Source organism: Babylonia areolata, chromosome 26, assembly GCF_041734735.1.
Source record: "Babylonia areolata isolate BAREFJ2019XMU chromosome 26, ASM4173473v1, whole genome shotgun sequence".
Lineage (NCBI taxonomy): Eukaryota > Metazoa > Mollusca > Gastropoda > Neogastropoda > Buccinidae > Babylonia > Babylonia areolata.
In genome coordinates, this window is record NC_134901.1 from 25,562,286 (window position 1) to 25,585,530 (window position 23,245).

Below are 23,245 nucleotides of genomic sequence, written 5' to 3' on the forward strand. Positions count from 1 at the left end.
CCTTACACGCCACGCGAACAAATAAATACACTCCAACAAACCCCACTGCCGCTAACCAGGTTGTGGTTAATCTGTTCGCCCACGTCCTCGGGTAGCTCCTCCAGCTTGAACATGCCGTGGTTCTCCTGCACCAGCATCACCGAGTCCAGAACCACGCCCTCCTCCTTCTCGCTGCCCACCTTCCCGCTGCCTCCACCCAGCAGCTGCCACAGCGCATGCGTGGCGTTGATGACGTGCAGGCGTCCGTATGTTGGTTGCGTCCCGCCCACGAAGTTGAAGGCCGTCAGGTTTTGAGCTGAGGTGACGAGACGAGACGAGACGAGACAGGAAAAAGAGAGGATAGTTTGATGGGTAACGTATGGAAGTGATAGCTGTATCAATTTGTTTCAATGAGTGTGTGCCAACATGTCCAGTTTCAAATCATTGCAAGGCACTCTGTACTGTATTTTTAAAGCGTATTTTCCATGCCCTTTTCCTTTTTTTTTTTTTTTTGCGCAACATTGGAAAGACATACAAGCATACAAAAAGAGTCACTCGAAAGTCCAGAAAGTGTTGTTGCACACACACACACACACACACACACACACACACACACACAAGAAGAAAAAGAAAATAACAGTGAGGTTTAAGTAAAATAGAACATCACGCTTACAAAATGGGAAACCGCCTGTAAATACACCGAGTGCAGTTAAGACAGTGGCTTACGCACTTATATAATATGTATGTCCAGATCTGTAAACAGTCTATCACAACAGACGTCACATTGTGTACAGCCAAATGAAGCCAATATCGCATGGCCATGAAAACCCCTTGGCAGCCAGACGTCATTTCACACAGCCACTGATACTACCGACAATGATAATGCTTCAGCTGCTTCTGCTCTGCCGTTGTAGCTGCGGTTATACTGTCGCCGCCTTTACTGCAGCAACAACTACTGCTGCTGCTGCCGCGAGGTTTCATCCAAGACGATTTTTCAGTACTTATGGAAAAACATTTTTTAATTGATCATCACGTCCACTGGGCAATACAGAAGCACGAATTGCTGCAAATATAATAAGTGTACTGTTTCTACGCATCAGCACATATAGATAAGAATAATTATCAAGTAAACATACCCTGTTCAGAAGCGTCATTCTGTTTGGCTTCACTGCTCTCTTTCGTGGCACCATCGTCATTACTGTTGCTGCTGCTGCTGTTGTTGCTGTTGTTGCTCTCAGTCTGGGTCACTGAAGGCGGCGAGGTTGCATTGACTGGAGTGGACAGGGCACCGGCGGGGGGATTAGGCATGGGAGCATGTGTTGTTGTTGTTGTTGTTGTTGTGGTGGTGGTGGTAGTCATGGTGGAGGCCGCCAGACCTGAGACGATGTGTACGGGGGCTTTAGGGTTGGTGTAGTTTGTTGAGAGCACTACGTCTTTGAAGATCGGATAGAAACGCTCGTAGCCACCGAGCTGGTGGGATGTCAGGATGAGGTCCACCCCGTAGTAGTAAAGAGTCTCCTCCAGACTGTGGAAAACAGCACGCATCAAGTTCATTGTACTTGTATTTAGTAGATTCTCACCAATACTATGGAAAACAACAATTATCAGTTCATGGTATTTTATTTGTGATATTTTCAAATGAAATACTGTTTAAACCAACTTCAAAAGTACCGGACGAACGATATGAACGAATGAATGAATGAATTGCAGCACAACACATCGCACATACACAGAGTGTAATAGCTGAGTTTGACGACCTATTTATTAGTTTTCACTCTTAAGGTCATGTTGTTCAGGGCTTGTTCGGGGCATATACACAGTATAAAGTACCCAAACACAAAGTTTTGGGCAACGCGGTCTAACAAGGGCCGTATTCAAGACAAAATTCATTTCGTCTCAAAGCAAGTTACCTTTGACATGGTAGGGACCCGCGGGTAAAATTAACTTGAAGGTTAAGTTTTCTTCGTATTCGAGACATGCCTGTGCACTCGGGCAGCCCAACTGACCCATCGTCTATGATTAAAAACCCCGCGATTCCCTTCTGCGCATGCTCTTTTACTTCTCATCGCACCACAGTCCAGAGCACCGTTGAGAGAGTGCAAAACGCGGACTGTTCGCAAAGCACGGTTGTTTTCCCTCAACAAAAACAACGCTTGTGGGCAGTCAGCCTTGGCAAGTAGATAGGGCAAATTCCTTTGGGTTTGAAGACCCGCGGGTTGACTCGAGTGTTCCTGAATACCGGATACTGCCTTCCATCGGGTAGTTTACATTGCCTTGCCTCATGTTGATTTACCCACAGGCACGATGTCTCTTGAATACACTCCCTGGGCATCTACCTACCTGCAGTCACATCCACCCGCACACAATCGCACCCACCACGTACCCTTTCCTCACGAGCGAGCCTGCCTGGGCGCAGTCGCTGTGGGTCTGGCCGTGGGGCGTGCAGTAGAGGGGCTGGTGACCAAAGGCCACGATCCACGGCCGCTTGTCCCGGTCCGTGTTGGCCTGACTGAGGTCCTTCTCCAGCCACTGTTTCTGCAGGCTCTGCTGCGTCGTGTTGCCTCGCAGGTACACGTCCGTGCACAGGCTGCATGATGCGTGCGAGAGGCAAGATGAGAGAGAGAGAGAGAGAGAGAGAGAGAGATTCAGATGGTTTATTTATTTTAGGCCTCGGCCTCTCATGAAGGGGAATGTGAACAGACAATAATCATATCATTTTTAGACATACAGATCAAAACAATGCAGCTATGTATATGTCAGGTTAATCAGGAACATTAAGAAGTGAGAATTTCCCTATATCTAAACGCTTTGTAGAAAAACAGAGGCAAATTTCGCACAACATCAGGGTCAGAGAGAGAGAGAGAGAGAGAGAGAGATAACGATAACGATAGTTTATTCAATAAAGCCCACAGCCCCATTTGAAGGGGTGATTGGATAATTTGTCCGAATGAATCTACATAAGGATATAATCTTCATACATGCTCACAGAAACAAAAGTGTATGAGAAGGAGAGAGAGAGAGAGAGAGAGAGAGAGACAGACAGACAGACAGACAGACAGAGACAGAGAAATTTGGGGCTCAAGTGAAAATGCGTGCGCAAACGCGCTTGTCTCTTTCTCGGCTTATGCCGTGTGTGTGTGTGTGTGTGCGCGCGCGCGCGCGTGTGTGTGTGTATGTATGTGTGCGCGCGCGCGCGCGCGTGTGTGTGTGTGTGTGTAAGACAGAGACAGGCAGAGAGACAGAAGGACAGACACAGACAAACAGACGAACGGACAGAGGGACGCACCTGATGAAGTGCACAGGGCCCAGGTTGAAGCTGTACCACAGTTTGTCCTCACGCATGGGCCAGTGGGACCCGGGCATGGAGAACCGGTGTCGGTACCCGGGGAACTGCCCGGCACCCGTTTCTGTACCGTACACACACACACACACACACACACATGTGCATTCATAATACACACACAGACACGCACACGCACACGCACACACACACACACACACAGCATGGGGGCCTTTCTTTAGAAAAATCACTCTGAGTGGTAGTATGGGTGCTCGTTTTTCGGGTGAGACGACGACGACGACGACGACGACGATGATGATGGTGGTGTGTGTGTGTGTGTGTGTGTGTGTGTGTGTGTGTGTGTGTGTGTGTGTGTACGTGCGTGCGTGCGTGCGCGCGCATGTATGTGTGTGTGTGTGTGCGTGCGTGCGTGCGTGTTGCGCCTGTGGTTTCATGTCTATTAGTCGGTAAAGGCATCAGCATCAGAGGGGATTCTTGCTGAGTCGCCGCGCATTTCGGCTTCTACTGGAATGAGTTAACGGATTCATCAGTTCTTCTTCGTTCGAGTGCTTCAACTCCCTCGTTCACTTGTACGCACTAGTGGTGTTTTTCGTGTTCGACTGTTTTTATCCGGCCATGTAGGCAGCCATACTCCTTGTTCTTGGGTATTCATGAGGTCAACAGGGCACCTCAAAACACGCCTGTGCCGTGATAATACCCAAATTCAGCTTATAATCCCATGATGTGAATCCGATTCTTGTACTAACAGTACATTCTAAATTATCAAAACGCCACTCGTTCTAAAGCGTTTGTCATGCCCACGAAACATATCATGATTGACTAATTACGCCTTAATGCATGGAATACCAAACTTTTCTAAAAATGTAACCTGCAAGTGCTCAAGTTGTCTATGAGTCCACAGTTTATTATCGGACTGTCCTATTCTCATAACTCAAATTTCGAGCAGGGGGCGGGCGATGAGGGGTGGGGGCAGGGGGGTGGGGTCGGGGGTTGATCTGAGTATAAGAAAAATACACCAGATAGCAAAAGACAACATCTGTCTGTCGGGCCCTCAAACACTTGCAAACACGGTAAGTAAAAAAACACACACCACAAACAAACAAACAAAAAAGCCAAACGAAAAAAAAAAGAAAAGAAAAAAGAAGCAACAACTAAATAACAAATGCAACAAAAAACAACAACAACAACAAAAAATGAACGGAAATAACAATCAAACAAATAAACAAATACAACGAAATAAGATAAACAAACCAATCCTGAAAGAAACAAATCTACGTCCAAGACTGAACAGAAGACGAAGAGGAGATGGTCAAGGTACAAAGGCATTTCAAACAACGAACGATGAAGGATAACGGTCAGAGGGGAGAGAGAGAGGTCGGAACACTGCGGCAAGTCATACGTTCTTATACTCGCTCCATACGAACGGCGAAAGAGACGACGTTAACAGCGTTTCACCCCAATTACCATCATCAAAATATTGCAAGCGGAAGGCTCTTATACTGAAGAGGTAAATGTTGACAAAGAATACCACAATTCTGACGACGGAAGCTAAAGGTTGGGTCATTCAGACACCCACTGAACATCCGAGGGGTCTGTGTTGAGGAGAAGAGAGGACTGGCCGTACTGAGTGAGTTAAAAGCAGCAGCAACATCATTCAATTTCAGTTTTAGTTTCTCAAGGAGGCGTCACTGCGTTCGGATAAATCCATATACGCTGCACCACATCTGCTTGGCAGATGCCTGACAGCAGCATAACCCAACGCGCTTGTCAGGCCTTGAGTGCATGCTTATATATTTGTGTACCTTATCAGAGTGGATTTCTTTTTACATAATTATGCCACAGGACAACACTATCGTTGCCATGGGTTCTTTTCCAGTGCGTGCTACGGGACCTCGGTTTATTGTCTCATCCGAAAGACTAGACGCTCAGTTTGATTTTCCAGTCAAACTCAGGAGAAACGGCGAGAGCAGGATTCGAACCCAGACTCTCACGGACTCCATGCACTGACAGCTGAGCGTCTTAACCATTCTGCCACATTCCTCCCAACATCATCATTAAGAACAAAATAACAACAACGACAGCGCAGCACAACAGTCCTGCTTTAATGTAGGTGTAAATGCTAACATACTTTACCAAACACAAAAACAACAACAAAAAACAACATCACAAACACATACGTGTATTACGCTCAAAAATAAAGAAACGTCTGGAATGTAGAGAGAAGGAGGGAAGGAGAGAAGGAGGGAGAGAGAGACAGAGAGAGAGACAGAGAGAGACAGAGACATTATATACATATCAATAAGTTCAGTGAATAAGTTTTAGACATTTTGAATTATGTGTAAAATCGTTTATGGAATTGGAAGACAGAAACAATGAAAAGTGCAATGTCGATGTGATGTACCGCGAAGAGAAGAAGAAGAAGAAGAAGAAGAAGAAGAAGAAGAAGCAGGAGCTAGTTGCATTGCTTGGTTCTAACGTTTTGACAGTTACACGTGAATAAATGCCTACGTTGACCGAACTACGCCATTGGTCAGTTCCATACTACACACAGTTAGTAGCGGGTTACGAACATACTAGGCTCTTCGTCTGAGCAATGTAACTGGCTCCAGGAGAAGAAGAGGCTGGAGAAGGAGGAAAAGCAGGAGGGTGAGGAGGCAGGGAAGAGCAGTGAGATGGTCCAGGGGCCTTACCGTTGTGTCCAGGAGCCGTCATGACGGGAATGTAGGCTGCCATATGCTCCAGAGCGTCCATCATCCTGTCTCCTCTCTGCAACACACACACACACATATGCGCGCGCAAGCACACACACACACACACACATATGCGCGCGCAAGCGCACACACGCACAAGCACGTAAGCACACACACACACACATACACTCCTGTTTAACCGGCAACATCTATCTATATCTATCTATCTATTTCTATATATGTATATACCGATACATATATATTCACATAGACACACACACACACACACACACACACGTACGTATGTATCTCTCTCTCTCTCATGTACATGTATTAAGTATACATGTTATACGTGTATTACATCTCAAACATGTATTAAGTATAACAACATTTATATGCGTATATGTTTGTGTGTCTCTTAAAACAACGGCAAATGTGTAAGTCGGCCAAAGTGCTGATGTCTTCACCGTTGGAAAATAAAGATTCTCTCTCTGTATATATATATATATATATATATATATATATATATATATATATATATATATATATATATATATATATATAAACACAAACCTCGGGGGACTGGTCACTGTGTCAAACTAGAGTTGGACTTGTTTGCAACAATGTGGACTCGCAAGATTCAGGATGTTTTATTCATGATGGCCATAGCCCCTTAGATGGGGGGTACATATGACAAATGTAGACCTACACAGTGATACAGTCGTGAAAGACGGACATAGAGAAAGACAAAGCAAATCATATGTACACGACCTTACAAAGTACAAGTTTTACAAAGACAGAAAATGTTCACTATTAACGCTTTATTCTCTTGATCGTAAGAAAATTCAAGATGGATTAATTTAGACGTTTCGCGTAATGAATGCATCGAAATGAGTTATATTTATATATAAAAAAAACATAAAAAAGAACACACGCGCACACACATACATACACACAAACAAAAACAACAACCGAATTTAACGTTTTACGGTTCCAAATTCTACGCATACACGAGGATTTATTCAATGATACACACAAATTACCACCACCACCACCATCACCACCTCCATCACCACCACCACCACCCTCCTCCTCCTAACCGTTCCATTGGGTTCAGCAAGGAAGGGGGTCAGACCCCCCAGTTGTAACACCGCGGTGTACTGGCCCGAGAGAGCCTCCTCTGTCAACTGGGGCACCAACTCCAGGTGCTGGCCAAGGTCACCCACGACCAGTAAGTCCGGCGACCAGTCCTGCCAATGATAACCATCAGCTATCTTCAGTATTTATCTCACCATAGTCATCGTTCTTGTACTATTATCGTCGTCATTATCATAGTCATAATCATCTTCATCATTTTTATCATCATCATCTTTATTATTATCGTCTTCATCATCACCATCATCATAATTAGGAGAGGAAAAAAAGCTACAAACAGGATGGAAGGCTTGTACACAAGCACAAGCAGACACTGACATTCACAAGGAGAAACGTGGGGAACTGGGTAAGATTCAGAGGGAGACAGAGACAGTGACTGAGACAGTGACAGAGACAGTGACAGAGACAGAGACAGTGACAGAGACAGTGACAGTGACAGAGATAGAGACAGTGACTGAGACAGAGACAGTGACTGAGACAGAGACAGTGACAGAGACAGAGACAGAGACAGTGACAGAGACAGAGACAGTGACTGAGACAGAGACAGAGACAGTGACTGAGACAGAGACAGTGACTGAGACAGAGACAGAGACAGTGACTGAGACAGTGACAGAGATAGAGACAGAGACAGAGACAGTGACTGAGACAGAGACAGTGACTGAGACAGAGACAGTGACAGAGATAGAGACAGACACAGTGACAGAGACAGAGACAGTGACTGAGACAGAGACAGGGACAGTGACTGAGACAGAGACAGTGACTGAGACAGAGACAGAGACAGTGACTGAGACAGTGACAGTGATAGTGACAGAGACAGAGACAGTGACTGAGACAGAGACTGAGACAGAGACAGGGACAGTGACTGAGACAGTGACAGTGACAGAGACAGAGATAGAGACAGAGACAGTGACAGAGACAGTGACAGAGACAGAGACAGAGACAGAGACAGTGACTGAGACAGTGACAGAGATAGAGACAGACACAGTGACTGAGACAGAGACAGAGACAGAGACAGTGACAGAGACAGAGACAGTGACTGAGACAGAGACAGTGACTGAGACAGAGACAGAGACAGTGACTGAGACAGAGACAGTGATAGAGACAGAGACAGTGACTGAGACAGTGACAGAGATAGAGACAGAGACAGTGACAGAGACAGTGATAGTGACAGTGACAGAGACAGTGACAGTGACAGAGACAGTGACAGTGACAGAGACAGTGACTGAGACAGTGACAGTGACTGAGACAGTGACAGAGATAGAGACAGAGACAGTGACAGTGACTGAGACAGTGACAGTGACTGAGACAGTGACAGAGACAGAGATAGAAACAGTGACAGTGACAGAGACAGTGGAGGATGACGGAGGGGAAGTGGAGCTCTGGGCATAGAAGAACGACTGCTCAGACTGACAAACTTATTATTGGTATTAAAAAATACAAAGATATATATTTATCATAATCTGCATGGACACTGGTTGATTCCGAACACCTCGTCCGTGTAGTATGTATAAACAAACAACGAAAGACACTTGCGCGCGTGCATACACACACACGCATACACACAGGCGCGCGCGCGCACGCGCACAGAGAGAAAGGAAGGGAGGGAGGGGTGGGGGGAAGAGGCGTACCCACTGCCGACTGACTGAAATGAAAACGCAAGCGTGGTGAACATTGCCACGAGCGAAAATATTCACATTCCTCGCCCTTCTCTCTTGCAAATAAATATTAATTAATTCATACCAGTTACAGACGTGGGCACTTCGCATTCCCGTTTTTTGTTGCCAATGGGAAAGAAGTATAATTATGTACGAAGTGTGACCTATTTAATAACAGTTAACAATGTCCTAAAAAGACCACACGCACGCACTGTTTTAACATGACTTGTGTTATTACATCCAAAGAGAAAGAAAAAGGGTGGTGTGTGTATGTGGAGAGAGAGAGAGAGAGAGAGAGAGAGAGAGAGAGAGAGAGAGAGAGAGAGAGAGAGAGAGAGAGAGAGAGAGAGAGCACTGCAACACATTAAAAGATTAAAATTTCAGTTTACAGACAGTCCGACGACGGAGGCAATAAAAATGACCATGAGAGAGAGAGAGGGGGCGGGGGAGGGAGGGAGAGAGAGAAAGAGAGAGAGAGAGAGGGGGGGAGTGGGAGAGGCTGAGGGAGAGGCTGTTTCCATAATATAGACAATTTACAATAGTTATCAATAAAGTTTAGGCATTTTGAATTACATGTAAAATCGGTTCAGAAAGACAGAAACAATAAAAGGTACAATGAAGTTCAATCACATTTTGGTCCAAACCACACGATGAGATATTTATTGGACTTGGCTATTTCTCTCTCTGTGTGTGTGTGTGTGTGTGTGTTTGTGAACGTACATATCTGCTCATGTTTATGTGCGTGTGCCTGTGCCTTTGTGAGAGGAGGATGCATACCCCTGTTTCTCCCCACCCCAGCCGCCGTGTGTGTCTGTGCGTGCGCGCGTGCGCGCTTGTGTGTGTGCGCGCGCGCAAGTGCGTGCGTGCGCATGTGCGTGAGCGGTAAAAGAGACATACAAAACTCCCGTCTCCTCTTACCGTTCCATGGGCTGGTGTCTGGAAGTAGAAAGGCCCTGCTCCAATCTTGTGACTCGACGGCCTGTAGAAATACGTCTTGGAACCTTCCAGACCCTGATATACACCAAGAACTTCAATAGCATATCTCTGTCTCTGGCAATATCAACATTTCTTCCGCTGTACTATTCCGTTTTAAGACGGAAAAACTTGTGAAATGGTTAATAAACATTGTAGTATATCCTCCACATATCTTCCCCTACACTCTTTGATTTGCCTTCTTTAGTCTCTTGACAGGGGAAGAAATATAGAGGATATATTACAATGTTATTTAAACACATTTACGATTTTTCCGTCTTCGGAACGAAATTGAATGGAACGAACACAGGGGAAGAAATGTGGATATTGCCAAACATTCAAGCATGCGTACGTTTGGCATCAATAGACGCAACTGTTTTTCTTTCTCCTCCTTCGCCGCACTTTGTGGGTTCACTGTCATCTACACTTTCACTTTAATGATCATAACTGAAGATTCACATTTCCCCTTCCACCAAATTTCATAGCAGAAAATCAATCATAATTAAACAATGTATAAAAAGAAAAACGTCATATGGTCAAATACACTCCCATGAGGTGCCAAAACCTACACGTAAAATAATCGCCAGCCGCTGTTTTCTTTCTCTATTTCTTTCTCTCCTTCGTAAACACATGCACGTAATTGTCCAGCACTTCCATATGAACCCCAGTGTTCGGAAAAAAAGCTTTGGTGGGACAAAGTCATGCGTTTACGTATGGCCACAATATGGGTCACTCATTTGAAACAATGAAGAACTTGGACCCGAAACTGGGCGACTGACCCACCTTCATTATGGCTTTGTGCAACACGTGCAGCCCGTCCGCGTTGTGCTCGGTGTAGGTGACCTCCCGGCCAGTGACCGTGTGAACTGTGGCGGCCTGCTGCTTCATCAGCCACTGGGACGGACTGTACAGCAGCCTCGTGTCGCACGTGCCGTTCGTGGCCCACACCACGGCCATCTGGTCCTCGGCCTCTCCCAGCGAGAGGTGCACGTGCTGGGGTTGACACATGACTGGGGATGGAGGGAGGGAGCAATGGAGGGCGGAAACAAACAAACAAAAAATGATGAGTGCATGAAAAATTGAATTGATAAACACACACACACACACACACACACTCTCTCTCTCTCTCACATGCACTCACGCGCGCATGTACACACACACACACACACACACACAGAGACAGAGAGAGAGACAGAGACTTCAAACATACATATACATACATATTTTTTCATACAGGCTGCAAAACATAATTACGTAAGTGCCGGAACGCGCGCGCGTACGGACACACACACACACACACACACACACACACACGCGCGCGCACTCTCGCACGTACGCGATCGTGCATGTAAAAAATCTTATCAATGTCAACAATCAATAAATTCTTGTCTAACAATTAAATTTCAATGTGAGAGGAACACACACATACGCGTGCGCATGCGCGCACACACTCACACAGATGACGGCTTGGCTTACACACATATAAACATGCACTGGATATAGTTTGGCTTGCCGGTGAATATTGTTTTTCTCTTGATGTCAAGGACGAAAGGAGTAGACAGGAGAAATTTTAAGATAGCTGTTTTATGATCGCTGTTTTTAGTGCCACTGGCTGGAACGATTGGGCACATATAACTGACATTGATGTGTGCTTTGAATCCTTAAAAAAACCCATCTTTTGGGACTGAACTGAAATAATCAGCAATCGATCTAACAGATGGAGTGTTCAGTACCATTATTATTACCACCACATGGCAACCAGCATCTATTCATTCATTCATTTATTCATTCATCCATTATTTCCTTCTATGTATTCTCCCTCCCTTTCTTCCTTTCAAATTGGCAATAGTGAAGAGACATACGTAACTTCTTTTCGAAACTAAATATAAATCATGAGCAGGACAACTTTAAGAAAGAAAATATACTGACATAATATATTCATACTCAATAATAAATGTTCATATAATATATAATAATAATATTCATGATATTTTGACAAAATATTCTTATGTCACAGTGAGAACGCACACATGGCCTTGACTTCAGCGAGAGTGGTCCCAAGCTGCTTCAGACACTCTTCTTCTTTTTTCTTCTTCTGCGTTCGTCACACGAGTGGGCTTTTACGTGTATGACCGTTTTTACCCCGCCATGTAGGCAGCCATACTCCGTTTCCGGGGGTGTGCATATTGCTGGGTATGTTCTTGTTTCCATAACCCATCGAACGCTGACATGGATTACAGGATCTTTAACGTGCGTATTTGATCTTCTGCTTGCATATACACACGAAGGGGGTTCAGGCACTAGCAGGTCTGCACATATGTTGACCTGGGAGATCGTAAAAATCTCCACCCTTTACCCACCAGGCGCCGTCACCGTGATTCGAACCCGGGCCCCTCAGATTGACAGTCCAACGCTTTAACCACTCGGCTATTGCGTCCGTCACTTCAGACACTCAAAACGCAAGCATTTTTTTCACACTGGAAAACGTTTCACAACTTTACGACGCAGTGCTTCGGTGTTGGAAAGAAAGAAAATCGACAAAGAGACACGTGTCCATGCATGTATTTCATACCACATAAAAAGGGGACATCACCTCCATGGTGGTAGTACTGAAAGAAGTATGGGCGGGCAGAGAGCAGCGAGAGAGAGAGAGAGGGGGAGCGGTGGTGGTGGGGGGAAGGCGGGGGGGAGACAGTGAAAAGAAAGACACACACGAAAAAAAAAGACCCCCCCCCCCCACGCCCTCCCAAAAAAAAAGAAAAAAGAAAAAAAGACACAGAAAGCAAGCTGGATGCACTGAGAGAGAGAGAGAGAGAGAGAGAGAGAGAGAGAGAGAGAGACGGATGTTTTATTCAATATAGGCCATGGCCCCTCATAAAGGGGTGGTGTAAACAAACATTACAGAGGTAATATATTCAGATATGTAACATAACACAGTTGTAACCTGAAAATGAGAAAAACAGTCATTATCTGCATTTAGTCTTATTCATACATAATAACAAAAAAAAAAAAAAAAAAGCGGAAAACTAGCACACACTCAACTGCATTTTGTATTTCTAATCTTTAAGGCTTTATACAAGTAAATTGCTAGCTGTTTATTAACGTGTTCCTTACTGGATGACAAAAGCAGAGAGAGAGAGAGAGAGGAAAAAGAGAGAAAAAAAACACACACACAAATAAAAACCAAAAAATATATTAAAAAAAAAAGAAGACAGAAAGCAAGCTGGATGCACTGAGACAGGACTCACACACACACACACACACACACACACACACACAGAGTAATTATGTGCGAGAATATGCATAACTCGTGTGTCACTATTCTCGTTCAGTGTCATCACGCTCACTGCGGTCCATCTTACTTCGGGGGTAACAGCTTGCTCTCGGCACAACGCACCAGCTTCGGACTACATTTTTTTTTCTGTGCCACCCTGTCATCTGTCTTTTTATAGCGCAGGCATGGTTTGATTTTTTCTTCTTTTTTTTCCTAAAAAAATCGTTTCCCTCCCCTTATATCTCTCTACCTCTCTCTCAGATTTTTCTCTCGAAGTGATTGAACAAGCACAAACAAAAAAAAAAAACAAAAAACATATTCCTACATACGGGCGTGTGAGCACACGTTATTTTCTTCACACACACACATACACACACACACGCAAACACACAGAGACACACACACACACATATATATATATATATATATATATATAGATACGGATACGGATAGTTTATTCAATAAAGGCCATGGCCCCTCATGAAGGGGGTACAGTGAATCAACATTCAAAATCAAAACCTTACAAATTACAGAAGTGAATGATAAACTGCAAATGATAATCCACAAATTGGATAATGCACAACTAATAGTAATTAACTGCATAATACACTGCGAAACTTAAAAGCCTTATATAAGTAAATAGCAAACTGTTTTATAATAGTTTCGTTAGTTGATGACATAAGCATAGCAAGTCGAAATAAAGTAGGGTGTCTATAATATTTTTGTGGAATCCACTCACGTCTAAGGTCATTCAAAGCAGGGCAACACAACACAAAGTGAAGTTCGGTTTCTTCAGCACGTCTGCATAAAGGACAATCAAGATCAGAGACACTGGACTTTCGATAACGATAATGATGAAGAAATATGTCAGAAATTCCAAATCGGAACCTGGTTGTGATATGTTTCAAATGCTTATCCATTTTCATTGACAGATAAGTAGGAATAGAGTGTATAGAAATGAATATATATATATATATATATATATATATATATATATAGAGAGAGAGAGAGAGAGAGAGTGAGAGAGAGAGAGAGAGAGAGAGAGACAGAGACAGAGACAGAGATAGATAGATAGATAGATAGGTTTGCTCGTCGTCTGGTACACAGATACACACATTCACGGATATATATCGGTTCACTCGTCGTCTGGTACACAGATACACACATACACGGATATATATCGGTTCGCTGGTCGTTTGGTACACACATATGTACACACATACACAGTTACATAAAATTATCGGTTCGCTCGTCATCTGGTACTCACGATTTCAGACAAAAAAAAAGAACTGGTGGATCAGAACAAACTGAAATGAGCCCGTGTGAGCCCATGCCAGTTCTATTCACGGTACGTTTTACGGCGAGCGATACACAGCGGGACTGAGGTAAGCTTAACTCCGCAAACGGTGTAACCTACTCTGCCTATGCATGTTATACGATGCTGATAATGATGATGATATGGATACTTTATAGCGCCTATCCTCGATCAGAGACCAAGTTCTAGGCGCTTTACAGTCATTTGCACAAGCTGCCTACCTGGGCCCTCGGGCGCTCAACATTCATGTCGTGTCATTCAATCAGGTTTCAGTCATGCACAAACACACACACACACACACACACGCCTAACATTTTACGTGTATGACTAATTTGCTCATTTACCGTACCCCCGCCATATAGGCAGCCAAACTCCGTATTAAGGGGTGTGCATGTTGAGTATGTTCGTGTTTCCATAACTTACAGAACGCTGCCATGGATTACAGGATCTTTAACGCGCGTATTTGATCTGCTGCGTGCGTTCACACACGAAGGGGATTCAGGCGCTTACAGATCTGCACGTATGTTGACCTGGGAGATCACAAAAATCTCCGTCCTTAACTCACCAGGTGCAGCGGAGATCGAAATAAGGAAACTCCGGCAAGAATCGAGCGCCCTCACCATTTGACAACGGCACCAGTAGGTTAATACACTTGGTATTCAAACGATACATTTTTTCTGTTAACTTGGTACAACTAAAATGCAGTGAGTGCATTCCAGTGACTTTTTGTGAAGAACACATGAGACACCCTATTTCGTGGATCCATATCAATGTTTTCTCAAATCATTCAAATCTTGTGAAGAATCGCTGACATGTTTCCGAAAGGTTACTGCTACACGGGGATGGCGTGTAAGAATGGGTTACGCATTTTGTATTTGTATTACTCATTTTGTCACAACAGATTTCTCTGTGTCAAATTCGGGCTGGTCTCCCCATATCAGGGACAGCACGTCGCTACGTTGACAGTGCCACCCATTTTTCAATATTTTTTCCTCCCTGCAATTTTATGTTTTCCTATCCAAGTGTATCTCTCCGAAGAATTTTGCCAGGAACAACCCTATTATTGCCAAGGGTTCTTTTACGTGCGCTAAAAGCATGCTGCACACAGGACCTCGGTTTATCGTTTCATCCGAATGACTAGCGTCCAGACCACCACTCAAGGTCTAGTGGAGGGGGAGAAAATACTGGCGACTGACGGTGTGATTCGAACCAGTGCGCTCAGATTCTCTCGCTTCCTATGCGAATGCGCTGCCTCTAGGCCAGTGTTTCCCAGTGATCAGGGTTGGGGACCGCATTTCGGCATGGTGTTGTGTCCTCGCTCTCCCAACGACGGACCAGGCGGAGGAGGAAACCTTTCCCAACGGCTGTGAAGGCGGAAGAGGATGACCAAAGGGCAGGGGGAGCTGTTATCCTTGACTATAAGTCCTCCTAGGAGACGGAACTCCAAATAAAAAACCTGCACCTGCCGAGGCTGTTCAACACGTAGCAGAATCCGCGTCGGTACGAGAGAGAGTGGGGAAAGGACTGTACAACTCCTCTTCACTTAAAAAAAAAAAGAAAAAAAAAAAAGAAAAAAAAGTCACCTGTGTGGTCAGGCATGCAACACCTGTGGGAAGTGCTGCGCATCCAGAATCGGCCTCTTCTCCTATATGAGGACACACACCGACAGATAAGCTTGCCTGCCTACTCATCCGTCGGTCCAACGGGAGACTCCATCATCATTGTGTCCTCGGGGAAAGCACTTTACTCCGATTTTCCTTACTCTGCCGAGGTGTGAACGGGTACCTGACTTCGGGGAGGGTTGCAAGGGAAGGAGAGGGTTGGGCTCCAACTTCCTGTGTCGAACCCAAGACTCCGTGAATATGAATTCACTGCCTTTATCGCCCGTAAAGGTTACGTGACCTTTAATCTTAACCCTTTTGACTGCATGAAAATAAACCACTGGTCACCAATGTCACTTGATACACCCATTTTATGAGAACTTGGATTTCTGTCTCTGTACATTTTAACAAGATCTATGATGTGGTGTCTGGAAAAGAACTTGGATTTCTGTCTCTGTTCATTTTAACAAGATCTATGATGTGGTGTCTGGAAAAAAAAGTAAGTAAAGACTTTCGGCCTTGACGTGTAACATGTACTTTATGACTATAACACTGCCATAAATGAAAAGTCTATGGGAAGCCTTTAAACCATTCAAGTTCAATCTGGAAGAATCCAAAGATGGAACAAACACGTTTTAAAAACCCACTTTTGAACAGAAAGCAGATTTCAACTTACATGTTTTGAGCGTTTTAGTTATATAACATACGAGTTATGAGAAATCATAAATGTGAAAATACGAGTTTTAAGATTTCTTCTTTTCGCTTCTTAAGAAAAAAAAGGTTGAATCAAAGTCTATGAATACACTTTCAAAACAAGTATAAAGATAAACGACAATGATGAATAATTCAGCGCTAAGGCCTCAAAACACTGTCAAAGTAAAGCGACATAAAACAGAAGATTATCAAAACACAATTTATTTGTAATAAAATAAAATAACGCTCGAGGGGGCAGAACTGGAGAGGGAACACAACTGGCTCGTATGCACAGCTTCCATAAAAAGACCAGCTGTTGCTGCCTGCTGAATTATCACATGACAATGACGCGACTGGCGCAATGCAAATATATTTCGGAGTATTATGATGACAAACTTTCTGGATTTACATGTGTCTCAAAAGGACCAAAAAAAAACCTTTTCTTTTAACAGACGGGAAAATAGAAGAAAGAAGGAATGAGTAAGAATAAAAGGGAAATAGAAAGAAAGAAAAAAAGGAAAGAGAAAGGAAAGGACATACACCGAAAGAGAGAGAGAGAGAGAGAGAGAGAGAGAGAGAGAATATGGGTGTGTATGTGTATGTGAGTGAGAGGGACAAAGAGAGAGAGAGAGAGAGAGAGAGAGAGAGAGAGAGAGAGAGAATATGGGTGTGTATGTGTATGTAAGTGAGAGGGACAAAGAGAGAGAGAGAGAGAGAGAGAGAGAGAGAGAGAGAGGGTAGAGACAGGCAGGCAGACAGACAGGAACCCCACGGCTGACAAAAGCGCAAAAAAAAAAAAAAAAAAAAAAAAAAGTTTGGCAATCTCCTCTTTGTCAACGTTCTCCATTCGTACATTACATGCTGGTTCAAACGATATTGCATTGTTCAATAAAAACAAAAACAAACCAAACCAAACCAAAACACACACACACACACACACACACACACACACCACGCATGCCATAATGCGACAAAGGCTAACGGCGATCCGTATTGGACTTGGCTTGCTACACCTTTTGTCCCGATGACTCAAACGGGGCCATGATGACACAGTGCCACTGTCACCATATCACAACAACCAGTTTTTTTAATTCTTGTCATCGACAACAGCGATAGATACGCAGCAACAGCAGCTGGAGACGATGGTGTCACACTGATGACAACGACAATGTTTAAGACCATTGTGACAGTGACTCACGAAGTGACAATGACAACAAAGTGATAACAACAGCAAAAACGACATATGACGATGATGAATGTGATCGGTGAGAGTGATAACACTGGCACATCTAACAGAGATGATGACAACAACAGTGATGGCGTTACTGATGACACAGCACGCGCTATTATGGAGTGTGGGTATAAAGTAGTTTACGTTTCGCACAGCACGCGCTATTATGGAGTGTGGGTATAAAGTAGTTTACGTTTCGACGATTGCCTGGGATGAAAGGCGTTCATTTTACAATGGGATTTTTTTTCCCACGCATTGAGACGACATATTACCAACTCAACCTGAGCTGATATTCGTTCTGGGTTCTAGGTCGCATCGACAGACTGACTAGAGAAGACAAGACATTTTTTCCCCCCGAGGGCAATAAATAAACAGTTTTTTTTGTTTTTTTTTTGTTTTGTTTTTTGGTTGTTTTTTCCCATCCAAACCGTACACGACGGACGATGTGGCACTGTTACGTCTTCATCGCATACGAAAGCAAATATCCTGTTTTAGTAGGATGGAAGGGTAATGTGAAACGGATGCTACTAGCCTGGCGGAATACCAACGAGGTTAGAGCTTGCGTGAGCCTTGTCCGAGGCATTCTCTGACACGCGGGACGTGCTGGGTACTTTGATACCTTCCTCTTGTATAACCTGTCTGCTTCTTGGCAAAGCAGCCCCGAAGACTAGCTTCTGCTTTGGTGGCTCAAAACGCTGTCTGCTTTCTTTAATTCTAATCGTCTGTTCCAAATGAACCCCCCCTCCCCTCCCCCATCCTTCCCGCACAATTCCGTACCTATAATTCATGTTAATTGTGTTAATTAAAATATTATCCATAAATAACATTCGATGGGTAACTACCAATTGATGGGTAACTACCTCGGTCTGATGGTTGGATGCACATCCTCTCTGTACTGGCTTGTCATCATCGTTGCCGGCAGGGGTGAAACACTAATGTCAAGCTGACATGCCATAGCTAAATGATTTTTTCCTGGTCCATTTGTGCCAACTTTGAAATACATTAAGAAGGTTTCTTTCGGGCAAAACGTATGGGCTATTGAACCTAACTATTCATCAGCTGACGTTTCAAATCAGTGTATACCAGCACTGGGACATTTCCATAAACTTCTTTGTATTTCTTTCTCAGTAGCTGTAGCAGCAGTTTCAGTTTCTGAATGGGGCGTCAATGCGTTCGGACACATCCATATACGCTACACCACATGTGCTAGGCAGACGCCTGAATGTTGATGATGACGATGATTATCATTCGTAGTAGTAGCAGTAGATGTAGCAGTGTTAAGAAAAATATTATTGTTGTGTCGTTATCGTTAATGTTGTTATTGTTTTTTCCAAGGACAGATTGGAAGACTAGGCGATGCCTAAAATCTTTATCCTTGAGTAATAAAGTATTTGAATCTTGAATCTTTCTCACACAACAACAGAACAAAGAAACAAAAACGAATGGCAGTGAACATATTTGAAAACTCATCTCTTTGTGGACTTTTACCGGTTCTTTCCCCATATGGATCTCATACCCCGACAAAGTAGCGTTATTAATGACGATGTTTTCAATATCCAGACAGCTGAAATATAACACGCATGCAATTATACAACAGCACGGAATAACATCGACCGTACTGAGACAGACTGAGAGCCATCGCAACGAGACATTTAATGTTAGGTCAGACAGAGGGGTGTGGGGGGCGGGGGCGGGGGACAGAACTGATATGATCGTCGTATGTGCGACAGACGCATGGCAACAGCTCGCAAAATCAAATCGATAACAGGATAGGGGGAGGGTAGTAAGTGGGGGAGGCAGATGGTGGGAGAGTGGAACAGGGGAAAGAGTAGGATGGTATGTGTGTGTGAAGAGCAAAACTCACAGGTATACCAGCCGGTTGTTACGTACTATCTTAAAATTGGTTTTTGTAAAGATTTAAAGAATAAAGAGGTAATACTTGGGGAATGGGAGCGGTGGGGGTCGACAGGGAGAAGAGAGAGAGAGAGAGAGGGGGGTGGGGGGGGGGGAGATGGGGGCGGGGGCATTACCATGCCTGTGACTTAATCGGCTGTTTCGCTGAGGATCTACTCCCCTGCTTCTCCACCCACCCCCTCCCCCCACTCTCTCTCAACACTTTCAACACAGATCTTCCCCAATCATCCCCACCCTATTAAGCCCGTTACCATCCACCCCTGGTTTATAAAATCCTACCGGCTTTCTGTTCTGAGCTTCCACGTGATGTTGTGATCGCCATTCTGATCAGGAGATTTTTAGGTTATTCAAAACAATTCACCGTCCACCAATACTTACTTGGTCAGGGCTTGGACCTACCGGGAGGCAGCGAAGGCACTCAACTCGGAAAATATGTGTGTGTGTGTGTGTGTGTGTGTGTGTGTGTGTGTGTGTGTGTGTGTGTGTGTGTGTGCGTGTGTGTGTGTGTGTGCATGTGCGCGCGTGTGCGTGCGTGTGCAGTGAGGAGTGTTGTGATAATTCCTTGTGTGTTTTGTTTGCTGTGGCTAAATCCTGTTAAAGGAAATTCTATACCGTGACTGTCAAGTGCATATGTTTACTCTCTCTCTCTCTCTCTCTCTCTCTATATATATATATATATATATTAAAGCAATAACGGCAACAGTAGAATCGGCAAAAAAAGCAAGAAACCAACAAGGAACGGCAAAAGAACAATAGCAATAACAATATTAAAACTCCCCCCCCCACCCCTCCAGTACCCCAGTCTTTTTCTTTTGTTCCAGTGTGGATATGAATTTCCTATACACATTTAGCCAGCAACAAGGGGGAAAAAAAAGAAGAAAAAAGCAAGACATCTGTTCACTGCGCATGATCCTTCATATATATAGAACCCCCCCCCACCCTCCCCCCACCACCACCTTTTTTTCAAATAAATATAGAAAGAGGCGGCGGGGTTGAAACAAAGTGACTGGACACTGACCCCCCACCCGCACCCCCATACGGCCCCTTCCCCTTCCCCAGTTGTAACAGCTGTGAAACAATCAATAACCGGATACTTTGCTGGGAACGGGGAGTCGTGGGGATACAAACAATGTGGGGACAATGTATAAAGAGATGAGAGGGTAGGATGTGGAAGAAATAATGCCTCAGCTCCAGCTGAAACCGTTAGCCCGCCCCCCCACCCCACCTCCACATCCACCCCTCACCCCGCCTGGGTGGTCACCCCGAACCATCCTCCCCCTCCATTCTACGGTGGCGTTGGAGTACGGTGGCGAGGAAATGGCAGCCTCTCTTACAGTATTGTTTTATAGCATTACCCATCTGGTGATGCGTCTTTTTACTGCTGTCAACAGATGGAGAGAAAGACGTGTTTTGTTTATCTATATACTTATTTACTTACTTATTGATTTGTCTGTGTAAACTGTTAAATCGTTACAGGTATGTGTTGGATTTATCAATAAACTCGTCGATTTACTCTTTATTTGATATTATTATTTCTTTGTCGACCTTGAAATTAATCTTTTCTGAATTTGTTTTGCTTTCCGATTTAATTCTATCCAATCATTAATTTTGCCCATTCGGTTCGTTCATTATTCATTCATTGTGAAATACATGAGTTGTAATTTTAGTTCCTTAAAGATATTTTGAAAATACTGAATAAAAGAAATATTTGTGACCTGGGTCAAGCAGACGCAGTATTGCCGGAGAAAGAGACAGGGGAGAGAATGAGAGCACGGGACACAGTGAGAGATTCAAGAGAGGGAGGGGAGGGGAGGTGTGTGTGTGTGTGTGTGTGTGTGTGTGTGTGTGTGTGTGTGTGTGTGTGTGTGTGTGTGTGTGCGTGCGTGCGTGCGTGTGTGTGTGTGTGTGTGTGTGTGTGTGTGTGTGTGTGTGTGTGTGTGTGTGTGTGACAGAGAGAGAGAGAGAGAGACACAGACACAAAGGCTGCTCCAGCAGGCTTGTGAGTGCGAAAACATGTGTGTCCTTCGTACACGGTCAGCCACGTAACCAATGCCAGTGCGTTTTAGCTAAATGTCACTGCGTACCCCAGCGATCAAATACGAACGTGCGCATATGCTATCTCAAATTAGGCCGTTCATGACAAGCTGGTCGCTGTTAGTTTCGTGGTCGATATGTTATGCTTTTTATATTTAGGATTAAAACAGCAACAAAAATCACACTTGGCTATAACTTTCGCGATTGACATGCTATACCTTTTATATATTTTGGTCACCCCACCCCCCCACCCCAAATCCCCACAAAAAAAAGAAAAACAAACAAACAAACAAAAAACAACAACAAACCATGACCGCAGTGAAGGGAAGAGGAGAAAGGAGAAAAGAGCTGAACAAAGAAGGTAGAGAGGAGTGAGGGTGGAGACGGACAGACGGACAGATAGTCAGACAGGCAGCGCAAGGAACATAGAAAAGCAGACGAAATGAGGAAAGAGAGGTATAGAGACAGATAGATACACAGACAGACAGAGACAGAGAAAGAGAAACAGACAGACAGAAGCTAACTGACAAACAGAGAGATAATATTTATGTGGAGACAGAGACACGGAGAGGGAGCGGGGAGAGAGGGGGTGACAGTAAAAAAGGGTACCAAGAAAGGATAATGAAGTGTGAGAGAGAAACAGGCACAGACACACAGACAATAGACATACAGAGATTCTCTCTCTCGATATATATATATATATATATATATATAAATATAAAATTATATATATATACAGATAGATACAGAGAGAGACAGACAGAGAGACAGAGACAGAGAGAGACAGACAGACAGACAGAGACAGTGACAGAAGTTAGATGAAGTGCAGAAATAAAAAAAACACCAAAAAACAAAGACGAAGGAGATGGGAGTAAAGAAGGAAGACAGAAAAATAAAATAAAGATAGGAGAGGATATATATATATATATATATATATAGAGAGAGAGAGAGAGAGAGAGAGAGAGAGAGAGAGAGACAGAGAGACAGAGAAGAGAGACAGAGAGAGAGAGAGACAAAGGGAGAGATAGAGAGAGAGACAGAGAAAGAGAGAGAGAGAGAGAGAGAAAGAGAGGCAAAGAGAGACACACAGAGAGAGATAGAGATATATATATAGAGATAGAGAGACAGCGAGAGAGATAGAGAGAGACAGAAGGAGAGAGAGACACACACACACAGAGACAGAAAGAGAGAGATATAGAGAGAGAGACACACACAAAGAGAGAGACAGACACACACACACACACACACATATATATATATATATATAGAGAGAGAGAGAGAGAGAGAGAGAGAGAGAGAGAGAGAGAGAGAGAGAGAGAGAGAGAGAGAGAGAGAGAGAGAAGGAACGCAAAAAGCGACAGCTCGTTTCAATGTAAGCTCAAATATCACAAAAGAGCTGACAACGCCAGGCGACGGAAAGAGAACAGAACA

The 23,245-nt window shown here is 44.1% G+C and overlaps 1 protein-coding gene across 2 annotated transcripts in view; it reads right to left on the reverse strand.

The window, feature by feature from the left end:
* LOC143300241 (acid phosphatase type 7-like) overlaps positions 1–23,245 on the reverse strand; it is a 47,754-nt gene that overhangs the window by 4,698 nt on the left and 19,811 nt on the right. Inside the window, exons 3-10 of one of the 2 annotated variants that reach the window (XM_076613828.1) lie at positions 10,536–10,762; positions 9,699–9,791; positions 7,071–7,220; positions 5,971–6,046; positions 3,266–3,386; positions 2,363–2,566; positions 1,116–1,504; positions 42–295 (exon numbers count right to left, since the gene is read on the reverse strand). In XM_076613828.1, the coding sequence (XP_076469943.1) occupies positions 42–295; positions 1,116–1,504; positions 2,363–2,566; positions 3,266–3,386; positions 5,971–6,046; positions 7,071–7,220; positions 9,699–9,791; positions 10,536–10,762 (1,514 nt within the window). The remainder of the gene's footprint in view (positions 1–41; positions 296–1,115; positions 1,505–2,362; positions 2,567–3,265; positions 3,387–5,970; positions 6,047–7,070; positions 7,221–9,698; positions 9,792–10,535; positions 10,763–23,245) is intronic. The other variant, XM_076613829.1, reaches the window with a different exon arrangement.